Below are 13,587 nucleotides of genomic sequence, written 5' to 3' on the forward strand. Positions count from 1 at the left end.
CAGATGATCACACTAGTCAGGGTGAAAAAAAAGTCACAGACCCACATGTGGGTTTCTTGTTAGTTTCTGTGTCCTTGCTCTGAAACTGTACTCTGTTCAACACATCATATGAAAGCCTCAGAAGAAAATTATTTTAGTATCTTCCCTAAGTCAGAGAGATGTAAGGAATTTCTTGGTTTTGTCTTCAGTTCAGTGGAGGCATTCATTGTCTGTAACACTGAAAGGCTGTGTGGAAAGGCAGATAAGTTTTTTATGAAATATGTTTGTTGACATATGAACATGGACCAATGAATAACTGTAAATGAACATGCCACAGCCTGACAGAATGGAGTGTTATGGACGCTAGATTAACCAGTAATCAGTAGTTCTTTAAGCTATACCACCTCCAAAGCAATCCCCATCTGAAGCTGAAGGCTGCAAGCCAAAATGTTGCCATAGTGTTCTTCATCTCCTCCTTCTCCTTCATGAGGGAGACACACACCGGCTGTGCAATCTGTCAGCCTGTTCCCATTTCCCGGTCAGCCAGCTTGATCAGGCGACTGCACAAGAGCGGTAGGAGAGCAGAGTTACCAGACCCATGTAGTCAGAAAGCAGAAAAGGAGCAGAAAGCAAAGACCTGCAGCAGCCCCAAAGGCAGCAGTGATGCCAGTCAGCAAGGCTGCCTGCTTCCCGTGGTGTCGGAGTGAGAGGAGAGGCACTTTCCCATCGCTTGTACAGGCAGGAGCACTGCAGGCTGCCAGCTGCCAGCACTGCTGTCAGAGCTCAGAAGCCCCTCACCTAAACATGTATACATTCTGCTGGTTGGCTGATGTGGTAGGAAAATGAACGTTTGACCCAATGACTGGCAATTGCAGAGATTTTCCGTCAAACAGTACCTTTGAAACTGGTGGCACGAAACTGCCACTGGAAATGCTGATACCTCTAGAAGTAACATGAATCAAAATAGGCCTTGAAGTACTGAAATATACATTTTTTTAAAGTGCACACTGAGGTATAAACTCTATACTTTTCACATTGTCCGTGCAGAAGCAGTAGGATCAGTGAGTTGTGGTGGGTGTGGCTCTGGGCACAGTGCTGCTGCTCACACAAAGTACCATTTGACTTCATCAAGAGCTGCAGCAAACTGTTTGCGATCCCTGGTCCACAGAAAGACCTTCCTCATCACCATATGTTAAATCATCCAGCCCTGAAAAAAAGAGGGTCTGTGTCCTTTTTTTAAGCTTCTACATGGATGAATCCTTGTTTACTCAACTTTTTTTACTCAGGTAAAGATTCCACTGTTGCAGAAGTTTTATCTGTTGAACATATGAGTAAAACATGAGTTAAGAATGAAGGAGCTGGTAAAAAAGAGGTGGATGCTTTCAACATGTTTAATGTCTGAAGCAACTCCAGGAGTGGGAGATGAAGAAAACAGAATAAAACTATTTAATCAACAATGCCTTTTCTCTGTGCAATAAAAACTTGCTAAGGAACAGATCTCTTCATGGCACAATTTCTTATTTTCTTGCACTGCCTCAGAAGACTTTAGTATGCAGTACAAAGGAGAAAAAGCTGCATGGCTCCTAAGAGGAAGACATAAAACTTATGTTTCCTTGATCTACTGAACACAACACGAACCCAGCTCTCCATTAGCCTTTGGTCAGGCAATTCACAAAATATTCCTGTCCAGCCCTGATAACACTGACACATGAACCTCTGCCTCATGACTTCAATACTCTCCAGGCTGGGTTCACCAGTCACCTGGAACCTGGGGCCCCGCTCTGAGCTATGAGCTCTGATCTTAAAATTAGTGGGTGACAAATGGAGGTAAGCAGAAGAGTCACTGTTTTTGCGGATACATCTTCCATTCTTCTTGCACAGGACTTTGCTACAGAGTTTGGCTGCTGAGGTCACATTAATGACATAATGTCCTAAGGGTCCATCAATGTACCGTTTCACAGTTGAACAGCTCTCCTGTAGATGATGAAAGAGCATGACACATTTCTCAGTAGCTGGCATTATGTCCAAATTCATTGTATCTAAGAAGATACTAGTACAAAAATGTTCTTGGCTAAAGTAACCTGTTGAACTAAATATTATTGGATTAACCTGCTGGAGTAATCTATTGGGTTTAAGTGAGATTACTTCCATGGGTCAGATTAGCAAAATATTGACGTTTACTGTATTTTCTATTTGGGCACTTGGTAGAAATATACAGTATTAGACTAGGGAGGAGTCCTAGTACATAGAAAAAGAGGTTTTATGTTCATCTGAGACTAACTAGTTCTTTAAGTAGGGACTTCTGGCAACTGCTGACAAGGAGCAGTGTATGGCACTAATAGGTTTTAAAGCACATATTGAGTCACCGCTTTGGTCCTGGTCTCTCCAACTCATTCATTTTACAAGGAACTATGGTTCAAATTTCCCTCTTCCTCTGCCCAAGTCAGTCATGCTTTGGCAGAGCCTTCAGGAGAAGAGCAAGCTTCATGAAAAGCAGAATGAGCACCAAAGCCCAGCCCTGGTTTAGAAGCAGAGGCTAGCCTGCTGTGCCTCCGGTGAAACCCCAGCACAGCCTCCTGCCTCCTCCATCACTTCAAGAAGGATTATTTGTGAAAATCTGAAGAACCTGGGAGAAGGAACCAGGCCTTTTCTTGGGGTAATGTTATTTTCTGTGTCTTATTTCACCACTAGTGACAAAAGAAAATACCTTCACTTCATACTCTATTCTTTCTCTGTGGATCTGTGCAATCTCCTATAGCTACAAAGTAGAACACTGTAAATCAAACTGAGCTTGTATTTGTATGTTATTTCTTCAAAACACTTCTTTCTTCTAACCTAGACTTGTTATTCCACAATGCTACAAATTATCTGACCAAAACAATGTGCTCTGAAGCAACAGGAGATCTCAGCCTAATGAACACATAAAGCTAATGAAACCTGAAAGTGTGCTGAGCCATCATCCTCAGTTGAAGGATGACGACATCAATAAAGATAGACAGGTGCTACAGAGGGTGTGGTGACAGCGAAGAGGTATTGAGTTGATTCCTAAATACAAACAAACCGATACGACCTACCTTCGAGCTGGCGTATTGCATACTGCCCCAGAGAACAACTCCAGCTGCTCCCAAAGCCGCACTTTCACCAATGGTATTGACGAGATCTCTCTGAAAAAGAAGGTCAAAACCAGACATCAGAAAAGCAGAGATATGAAAACAAAAATAAAAAAGAACTATGATAAGGGCATCACTATTTTTTCCCAAGAGGAGAACATCGATCCTGTGATATATTCTTCACAATAAAATCGCTTAGTTTAGAAAGTTCTTTGGAATACTGACTTAACCATGTCCAATTTTAGAGCTGCACCAATAAGCAGTTGAGTTGCAGTGATAGCAGTAACATAGCTCTTCCAGAGCACAGAGGGTGGGTAGAACAGGAGTGCCTGGTGCCTTGCCAATGACATAGCAACATACCTTGCAAGTGTCTTAAAGCCATTTCATAAGACCATGAATATTGTGTCTAGAGAAATGAAATTAAATCTTATAAAATAAGGAGGAAGGATCTTCTTCCACTCCCAAATTTCAAGGCATGATCAATTACATCTAAAACTATTTCTCTCTACAATAACTGATTAGAAAGTAATTCCTGATCAGTTTTTATGACAAATATTACAATATTTCTCAATTTGATGAAGAAACAAAAAATTCCTTTAAGAAGTTAGTGATTGTCTTCAACACAGCCATTTCACCTCTTTTTAGGAGAAAACAATCCAACAGACCAGCCAAATTATGACAGTGGTGGCACTTTAGAAATGCAAAATGATAGAGTGGAATCACCACGATACGTTGTTAATTACTGTTAAATACATTTCACTGTATAAGTGAGCCTCTTGATTTACCAAAGCATAGTTAAGGAGACCCTATTCCTGAAACATTTATGGCCTGAGAATTAAAAAAAAAGGCACAAATAAACACCTTGGGAAAGGCAGAATCTGTTGAAGAGCTGAAGACAATTACAAAGAAGTCAGAAAGAGTTGTGACTTTGACCCTTAACTAAAGGTTGGACATATCAGTGCAGGTAAACCTGCAGAAGCCTGGAATGGTGGAGCTTGCCTGCCGGCTTTTACTGTAGGGTTCAGAGTGATATAAAGTATAATTGGTCTTGCCTGAAGTTTTCGTTGCTGCTGCAGTCTTTCAGAGAACGTCATTACTCTTAAAAGTATATAGTCTGGTGATAGTTTTATAAAAGTGTAGGCTGCAGGTATTACTTTCACATGGGAAATGATGGGGTTTTTTTTCATATGGGTATTAATTTATCAGTTATAAAAAATGTATGTGAATTAAAGATCAAAATATCAAATGTTAAGAGAATGTAAAACACAGCCTGAACTCTTGGTAATGGGGGTTCCCAGGCTTTCCTCGTCTGCAAAGCATTTTATGAAGCTTACCCAGGTACAAAGATTCAACTGTGGTTCTACATTATCCACATGATGATTGAGTGATTTAGCACTAACACAGTTCAGATCTCATTAACAAATTAATGACACCTTGTCAGACAGCCAAAATAAATAACCAATAGATACTTAGCATTGCTGGATGAAATAAGACCTCAGCAAACCCCAAAATAAAGATTTTGTAAGTAATATGCTTTAGGAATTAGGGTGCTTGATCAGCAGTCAGTAAAGCCAGTTTTTATTCCCTCATATTCCATGTCTTTCTTTTGTTACTTTTAGAAATTATTTAGATTCAGATGCATGAAGGGATTTCAGCACTTCATATTCATATGGATATTAAATAACCAAAATCAAGAGTGTGACCCTTAAAGTTCACCTAGTCCTCTGTGTGTGTGAAGTCCAATGGCACCAATAATTTCGTATCAGAAGTTCCTTACGCACCTACCACCTTGCCTGTGCTGAGAGACTCAGCACTTTTCCCAGGCTAAGGCCAAAATCTGGCATTTGATTGCAAGGTATATTACCCTGGGAGTGCTTAAAGGACTCTTACGGCACCTGCACAAGTGTTAGATGCTGGCAAAACCATCAGCTCACTGACAAAAAAAAAAAAAAAAAGAAAAGACAAAGTATGTGACTTCATTTAAACACTCTCCTTCCACCTGACATTTCCTTTTTGAGTATTCTTAAAAACAAAGATTGAATGCTAAGAGTCTTTCCCAGAAGGAAAGAGACATGGGCTGAATTTTTCTCTCTTCTCTCATGCTTAAAATGTGTAGTATTTTGAGCTCACCCTCCAGAGGGAGTTACCTTCACTGTGACGTTACAGGCAACATTTAGAGAGGTTCCATTTCTTTTTCTGATGCCTTTTCACTTTGCACCAAATTCAGTGGAGGTTTGAAGGAGAGCAAGAAAAACAAGAGGAAATTATCTAAAGCTTAAGATTATTCAACTTAATAATTAGGTAACTTGCCCACAAGGAGAGAAGTAAAGTTTCTGACTGTCATTTCTAGGCACAGTTACATCTTCTACTGAGTAACTGACTCATATTGAGTACCTCAAGAGCCATCAGTACAGAAGGCCTCTTCCCTGAAAAACCTGTGAACAGGAGGTTGCATCCTCTCTCTTGTTTTTACTCTCTCAGACACTCTCTTGTTGTTTTTGATCTGGTGATTCCCTAACTCCTTCCTGGTGTCTAACACAGGGTGCTGGATTCATCCTGAGCCGGCCAGGAAGAGAACTGAGCCAAGAGCTCCTGCACCTAAAGTGAGTACTCTGGTCAGTGCATGGTCACACAAACAGGGAGGCATCACCACCACCCTCCCCTTCCATAAAAAGGGTTAGAAAATATTAACCTCTATCTGGGTATTTTGAGAAAAGGAAAGATAAGTGTCTCTCATAATGTTTGAGAGTAATAAACTGGGTGCAGAGATAGGGAGTTGCCTCCATGAAGCCCCGAGTGAGGCACATGAGCTCTACCAGTGGCCTCAAACACATCAGTCCTGGTTTTGCGATTGAGTCTAGCATCACTCATCACGCAGCGCATCTTGGCATTAGTGAGGACTCACTGGCATGGTTCTCCCATGTGAGTGTAAGAAGTACTTCATACGGAATAAGACATCCAAGTTTAAAAAAATTTAGATATTTTAAATATGAGCATCTTAGCATTTTTCTAGGTGGGGAATCCTGTTTCACTCCTTCTATCAGACCCTCATCTACCCATGTTAGAGGACTGTCCTGAAAAGGCAGCTTTATGGATCAGCTTCCACTGAGGCGCCTGATATTTCTCCAAGTGATAAAAAAAAAGCCTCTTCCCTTTTCATGCTCATTCTCATTCAAGATTTTGGGGGCAGTGTGCAACAATCAAAGATCCTCAAGATTATGCTGGGCTATCTCTGAGCAGACAGATGAATTGACAGGCAGGAGCAGGCGCTAGTTTCTATCACTACATTGGACACTAAAAAAATAGGAGGTGAGCTAAGGCATTTCAGTTTTGGACCTTGAGAGGAAACAGGACAGTCAGATCTATTTACACGTCGAGGAAAGAAAAGCAATTACATCTGTAACTTTTCCTTTAAATTTTGAGCAGTCTTAGTTACAGACATGCTTTTTCTGTATTCAGGAATGGTAGTGCAAGCCTGTCATTGTTTCAGGGAATGGTCTTGGTGCACATGCACACCTGATCATCAGAGAAGACTATCTGTAGGTGAATGAGAGAATCGTTACCCATTATTCACCATTTGTTAGTTGCCATCCTACTTTATTAATGACTTCATCCATCTAGTCAGGAAGCACAGATGCTGTGTAACTTCCCTCTTCCACATGCTTAGCAGTTAATAGTCAAGGCAGATAGTTTTGAAAAACCCTACAAACGGCAAACTGCTTATAGGCATTTCTAGCAATCACAGAAAACTTGCAGAATGATTGGATCCAAATTCAGAATTCATAAATTGTTTTCAAGGAAAAAAGCAGGATGAATTTCTCAGATACCTTATGCACAAGTCACCTGATTTCCAAATGCAGTCAGGGTGAAAGGTACAGCACACATAGCTGCAGCACCCATTTGGGACCTGGTTCTTTTGTCTTTCTGAAGGTCTGCTAAACCTGTGTCTCTCCCTCGGTGTCTCTGACTCACAACTATTCTTTCTATTTTCTTCCACTGAGATATTTACTGTATTTTTCATGCTGTGTGCCAAAAGGCTTAAACACAAGGATTGTATGTGTCATCAATTATTTCTGTGGGACCACAGCTTGATGGAACAGGACAGCAGTTCTCCTGGCCCAGCCCCTGTCAGAGCTCAGGTATCTATCATCCTGCTATCCAAATTTTTCTATGGCCATTTAGCCTGGACATCATTGCATTACACTGGCTCCTCTCCTTGTCACATTCATGCACAGTGTTTCTGGAGTTCAGAGGTTTCATGCCTTGTTTGCAGGTTTGTGAGCATCACTTCAAGGTGCATCACGGGTCAAATGAGAAGCTCCAGTCTAGTCTAAAATCCGAACGCACAAAATCATATTTAAAATATCTTAGTGCCTTCATGGCTATGACAGAAAACAAGAACGATATTTTCCTGATCATTCCTGTTTAGAGTTTTCTTTAGTGCAACCCTGTAAGTTCCTGGCAGTTCCCAAGCTGTTCGCACAGATGATATCTATCGTCTGGAGACATGTCAAGCCCTGTTCCCATGGCTGCCTGCAGAGCTGGGTACTGTCCTTGTGAGAAAATATGTAGTGGGGCATAACCTAAAGATGTTTCTCTGTCTGCGCAGGGATCTTCCCTGACTGCAGAGCTGTAAGTTGATCTTTAAAGCATCCAAAAGTAAATGGCTACATACAACTGAAAAACAGGCCAGTGAGTTAAAGAGTATGACTTGAGAGGAACATCACTCCAAATTATCACCGTACTGTTCAGAAAATAGCTTAAAGAAAAATAGTAATTTTTTACTACCACAGATTTTGAACTCATGCATAACTGGTAACAGCATTTAGTTTTCATAATTTCAGTAGTATTTGTGGCATTTTTATATCAATCGAGGGACTAATTTATATTATTAAAATATATTATTACAGCTTGCATTTGAAGAATGCTGATATTTCACTGCCTGAGTTCTCCAGTGAAGGTATTCTCTGTGAAATCTTGCAGGTACCTACCCAGTGGATCTTTGCCTTCCACGTTTATTTGCCCATGACTTCTGAGTGAGCTAGGACCTGCAGTTTCCGCATCACACAGAAAACAGCTCTAAAGAGACCCTGGTTGCTAAAAATAAGGCAGACCAAATTCATGATTGCTTTTATATACCATTTGCTTCCTTTGGGCAGCCTGAAACCCTTCTCAGGCTGGCAGGGATCCACCAGACCTACCCAGCTCCAGGCAGAAGCGACATGCAGCCTGTGGTTTGCTGGACTGCCTACTGCCTTTTCCCTTGCTCCTTCTCTCCCTTTTGCTGTTCTAGTTTGAGTCAAGACCTTGTCTCTAGCAGAAGCAGAAGTGAGCACTCCTGCAGCTCTTCATAAACCAAAGGGAATGGGGAGCACCTCCAGACTCACTTAGCAGGGAGGGGACTTTTGCATGAGCTCCCCGCTCCAGATTTCCTCCCCTCTTGTGAAACTGATAGCAATCAAAGCAAAACTTCTGGCACTTGGGAAAACTACTAGAAAAATGAATAACCGTCTGTGCCTCTCTATTATGTGCATAAACAGAGTCAGAGCCACAATCATCATTACATATCCAAAAAGTCTGGGATCTGTATGCGTATATTTTTACCATCAATGTTGTGGCCGCTATGTATTTATTGCACTTGATCATTGGTTGAAGGAACATTGCATGACTCAAAATGTTGGCTTCTTTATTAAAAGAACTCCACAGTGCACTTAATGACAGGATCATGAAGATACTTGAACATGTACAAGAGGTCCAATGCTCGTCACGCAGGAGTTAGGAACTCCAGGACAGGCGAGTTTACTTGACTGGTTTGTTTCTGAACAAAATTTACATTCAGATAAAGAAACAGAAATGCCCTGAGGCTCCTTTCTCATGGAAGTTTATCTTTCCATTACACTAATTAGTTTTAAACTTCAGAAAAATTTGTCAAGTTCATTTCACAAGCTGTCCTGAAGAAATAGAATATCAGAATGAATTACTTCCTTAAGGAAGTGATTTCTTTGTACTTTCTTCCTAAATTACCCTCATTAAAAATACACAACGTTATCCTACAGAAGTAGACCAAAGTGCTGCAATATTAACTCTTCAAAGGTGCAGAGTTTTGTACTGTGACTACAGTACTTCCTTGTAGAGGGGCTGCCTTAAATATGAAAAACAAATGCTTAAGTGCTTTCATACGAGGAAAACTTTAAGATATTAGTTTTTCTAAGAGGCTGCTTCTAATCTCTAAATTTCTAAAGACGTCTGTCTGCTTACCTCTGTTAAAACATGAAAAGTATAGGCATAAAATGGTCTGGAGTAAACAAACACAGGCAAAATGTAGTCTTTTCTAGCAATAGAGGCAATACGTATTGCCTCCTTAACCCGATAGTGAACAAATTTTAGTGCATTTGGACTGGACTTCAGGATATAATCCAGGTATATAGAAGGGTAGAGAGCAGTGCTTTCTTTCCACAGCCAAAGCAGGAGGTCATTGCGGAAGGATTCAATGGCTGGGCATTTCCCCGTGTATGTTTGAGGACGTTCTTTGTAATCATAGTTGTAGCAGTCTGGGTAGAGATAGTAACCCCACAAACCATTTGGTCTCATATGCTCAGCCAGAAGGATAGTGTTGTTCATAAAACTCTTGCCAGCATTTTCAAATTCCTCTTTAGCCACTTTCCTAATTTTGTCCTCTGACCAATGAGGGTGCCGTCTCCTAACCATCTCAAGAGATTTGTTTCTATAAATGCTTTTATTGCCCCAGTTCCTATCCCACTGGGGCCTCCAGTTTTCCCAGTCAATGACTGCAAGTCCCTGAAATTTCTTCATGGGTATGCAATAGTCAATGTCAGACTTTGCTTTATTGAGGTGTTTGATAAGACTTTCATTCTGGGGTACCCCTCCATTGACAGGATCTCCATTATCTGAATAGTAGGGGTAGTATCCCAAATGAGTGTGATAGAAGATTGTCACATTGGAGCCACTCAAAGTCTCATTGGTGTTGGATGCAATGTCAAAAACATTGAGATCCAGGTCCACCTTGTACCGCAGCCTGCACTGCTCAGTTGGAGCATTCCAAACAACCATGAAAGGCTTGTGCAGAAAGAGAGGGGCCCGTGCCGGCTTCAGGAGCTGAGCATCAGCCATAGTAAGCAACACAGTCACTGCTAATCGTTTGACCCAAACATCCATGGTATGTTTTTTTCTGGGAAATTGTTATGATGTGTCCTTGAAAACAAAATCAAGAGAAGACATGTTAAAAGGACAGTAGCCACCCAGGAAGCAGATAGGATGACAAAGGGATATCTTTTGGTTTGATTTGCTTTTGTTAACATTATACTCAGTGCAAACTGAGAAAAGTGCAAATCTGTGATCTTGTAAAAATTGAGCCTAATTTCAAATACTTTGAAAGACTTTTTGATAGACTTCACTGTCCAGAAGCATATTCTGATGTTAGGCTTTTTTTTTTGCTTTCCTTCTCACCCAGACACCTCCCACAGCTGATACAGACCTTTCCTTAACAATTATTTGCTCCCTGATGTCTACAAAAAATGTGTTACTAAAAGAATGACTTAAAAGAGAAAAGGATACCAGTTACTTCACACATATTAATCAAGAGAGCTCAAAATCCCTGCTGTTTTCAGCATATCTGGAAAAAAGTGCATTATTCTCTACCTCTGAATTTAATTTTAATTTTTTGAATTAATAGATGCAAGAGTGATAATTTTCAAGCTAGAATTGTGATACTATTACTGACATTGTTTTAAAATACTTACTATACTGAACGCAAATTAAATATCAATCAGTTAAATAAAATGAATTATGTTAGGCAGATCTGAACTAGGTGGAAATGCATGCTTTATCTTTGGAAAAGGGACTAATCTGTAGAAGCGGGGTCTTACTAGTATTAATTTTTCCCTTCAGGGTCTGCTGTTTTCCCTGGCAGTCATGCTGCCCTGGGGACTACTAGTTGGGGACTACTAGTCCTCTGGAAGCTGCCAGAGCTGCAGGGCTGCTGGCACTCCAGGCACCCAACCCCCACTTTGCACCCCGCGGGGCAGCTGTTCACTGCTGCCCACAGCCAGCTGCTCCAGTATCTGCAGCTGCTCCTATCTCTTCCCTGAGAAACACAGCACAACTCTGTCCAGTGTTTGCCATTCAAGCCTCTTTGCTGAGGAATAGCGTACCTAGTAATGGTACTGATAAGCGAACAACACACGGAGGGGTCCAGCTGAAATACCAGCTTGAATCCAGAGATCATAAAAATTGTTTGCTCTCATGGACATTACTCCATCTATAGTATGACATAGTTTATCCTCTCCATTACTATATTCTATCATTCACCTGTGAAATTTCTTCATTTAGTCACATGTTAAATCACTTCAATCACTGTCTGCATTGCAGGTTCAGTTCATGCATTAGCCATGTGAATTTGAAATATTCTGAAACTTGATGCTTCCCTATTTTTACATCCATTTTTAATTATTTCTTTCCTTGCCTGTAAAGTCAGACCCAAGTTATCCTATCATAATTAGCCTAGCTTCACTTGGCCCTGGTATTTTCTCACTCAGTTAACCAACATCAGTTAATCACTTAAGTCCTTTCCTAGACAAGGAGAGCTCTTCCATCATACCCATCCATTAGCTCACAGCCAGGATCCCTAGGTTTCTTGCTTTCCAGACCAATATAGTCAGCACACCACTCTAAATACTAGATTTTGTAGTACTCCTTGGATGTTACCTTTTAATCTCTAATGGGATGCCAAATCTACAGGAAGGAGTATCCAAATCTGCCAGCAGATTTATTATAGAAAAAAATTTTTCCACTGTGTAAAAATGTGTTGGGTCTCATAAGTGATATAATCCAGGATTTCTCCCACAGTGATTTGTCCCTCCTTTCCATTCTCCATTCTCTGGTTTTGATGGTTTTTTTCCTATCTGCCAATGCTCTCTCTTCTGCTTTTCCCTTAAGTGTATGCTTGGAATTTTTATCTCCTAGAGAATAGTCTTTCTCTCCTCTGTCCCCACTCTCATGTTTTTCTGTCTTCAGTCCCAGAAAAGCACTGAGTCCCCCGACCGGTGGTCTGGTACAAGAGCATGTTCCCAAGAGGTGGAGAGAGGCAGTTTGCATTAATCACTGGGTGGGGGCAGTGAGCGAACAGCAGGACTGCAAGAAGCCACAATACAGGACTCCGCAGGAGCAAGCCCTCATTAGCAAGCTACAGATTTATGCTGCTGTTGTTTCCTCACCCCCGCTCTGGCTGCTTGCTTTGCATGCCTAAATATAGACTTTGCATCCAAGTTTTAAAACCTTGCTCACAATCCTTTAGGTACTACTTCTAAGGATAACATCCTCGAGTGAACTGGGCCACGGCCGCGGACCGTCAAGCTGGTACTACCTACAAGGTGCCTGCTCTAAAAGGTTGCCAGGCTATTCTCACTCCACTGATCTGCTGGAAGTCTTATACTTGCAGCTGGTATCTTTTTCTCTGTTTTCCTTCACAGTCTTGCATAATCATACAAGTAATGTCATAGACTGGGAACAAACAAACAAAAAGCCACAAAAAAATACCTTTCCCTTCCTGTTTTATATAAACTGGTGAACTCACCACAGTACTTCACACTCCTTCTCTGATGCAGCAAACTGACTATTTGTAAGTGCTTTTTCATGATTTGGACTGGATTGCTTTGCAATCAGAGAACAATCCCACAATATCACCAAAGATTTTCTCAAAAAGTGATAGCCCAGATGAAATGAGAAAAGCACCAGGAGAGAAAGAAAAGATCTTTAGTGAATTTCTGTGCAAGAAAAGATCTGGGGAAAGATTCCAGCTGCCTATTCCCACAATCCAAATGCTGATATTGTTCAGCCTTCTGTTATTATGTGTATATAACTAGATCATTTTGTCAGGTATTAATGACTAATACAGTACAGTTCTTGTGTAGGTCTGACAGCCCTAAGCATTACAACACTGCAGATAATAAATCGTAACAGAGATAGGGCAGGAATTAATAGTGCAGGATAATTTTAAGTTATATTTTTAGTTCCTGGCTAATTCTTGTTACTGTCCCCGACAAGGCTTTAATTCACAGAATTGAAGAATGGTAGAAGTTGGCAGGGACCTCTAGAGGTCATCTGACCTTCTGCTCAAGCAGGATCACCTAGAACTGGTCGCTCAGGACCATGTACAAAACACCACTAGCAACAAGATGAAAATGTTTATCTCAGGACATGTTGAATAAATCTTGAGGGTCTTTTGACTGGATTGACAAAATCTTCATTGAAGTTGTGATGAAGCCTGGACATCTTGTTCACCTGCAGACATGGAGATGTCTGCATCTGCAAGCTGAATCCCACAAAAAACGGACAGGATCTAGCTAATCCTGTTCAAGCGGTACAGAAGTTCAAGATACCTGGTTAAGGACAGTCATTCAGGGTCCTCCGCTGAATACTGGGCACCTCCCAAAGCCAGTATAAATTATTTATTTAAAGTGATATGGAATTAGTTACCCAG

At 41.0% G+C, this 13,587-nt stretch overlaps 1 protein-coding gene across 1 annotated transcript; it reads right to left on the reverse strand.

Annotated features, from left to right (window-relative positions):
- Window positions 1–1,617: 1,617 nt before the first annotated feature.
- LOC104488095 (hyaluronidase-like) lies at window positions 1,618–10,220 on the reverse strand (the record flags this gene model as incomplete). Its single annotated transcript, XM_010145043.1, has 3 exons — window positions 9,348–10,220; window positions 3,054–3,143; window positions 1,618–1,953 (listed from the first exon to the last, which is right to left on the reverse strand). Coding segments are annotated over exons 1-3 (1,299 nt in total), but the record flags the coding sequence as incomplete, so codon positions are not given.
- Between the last annotated feature and the right edge of the window lie 3,367 nt (window positions 10,221–13,587).

The sequence above is a fragment of the Buceros rhinoceros genome, unplaced genomic scaffold, assembly GCF_000710305.1.
Source record: "Buceros rhinoceros silvestris isolate BGI_N320 unplaced genomic scaffold, ASM71030v1 scaffold17751, whole genome shotgun sequence".
Classification (NCBI taxonomy): Eukaryota; Metazoa; Chordata; class Aves; order Bucerotiformes; family Bucerotidae; genus Buceros; species Buceros rhinoceros.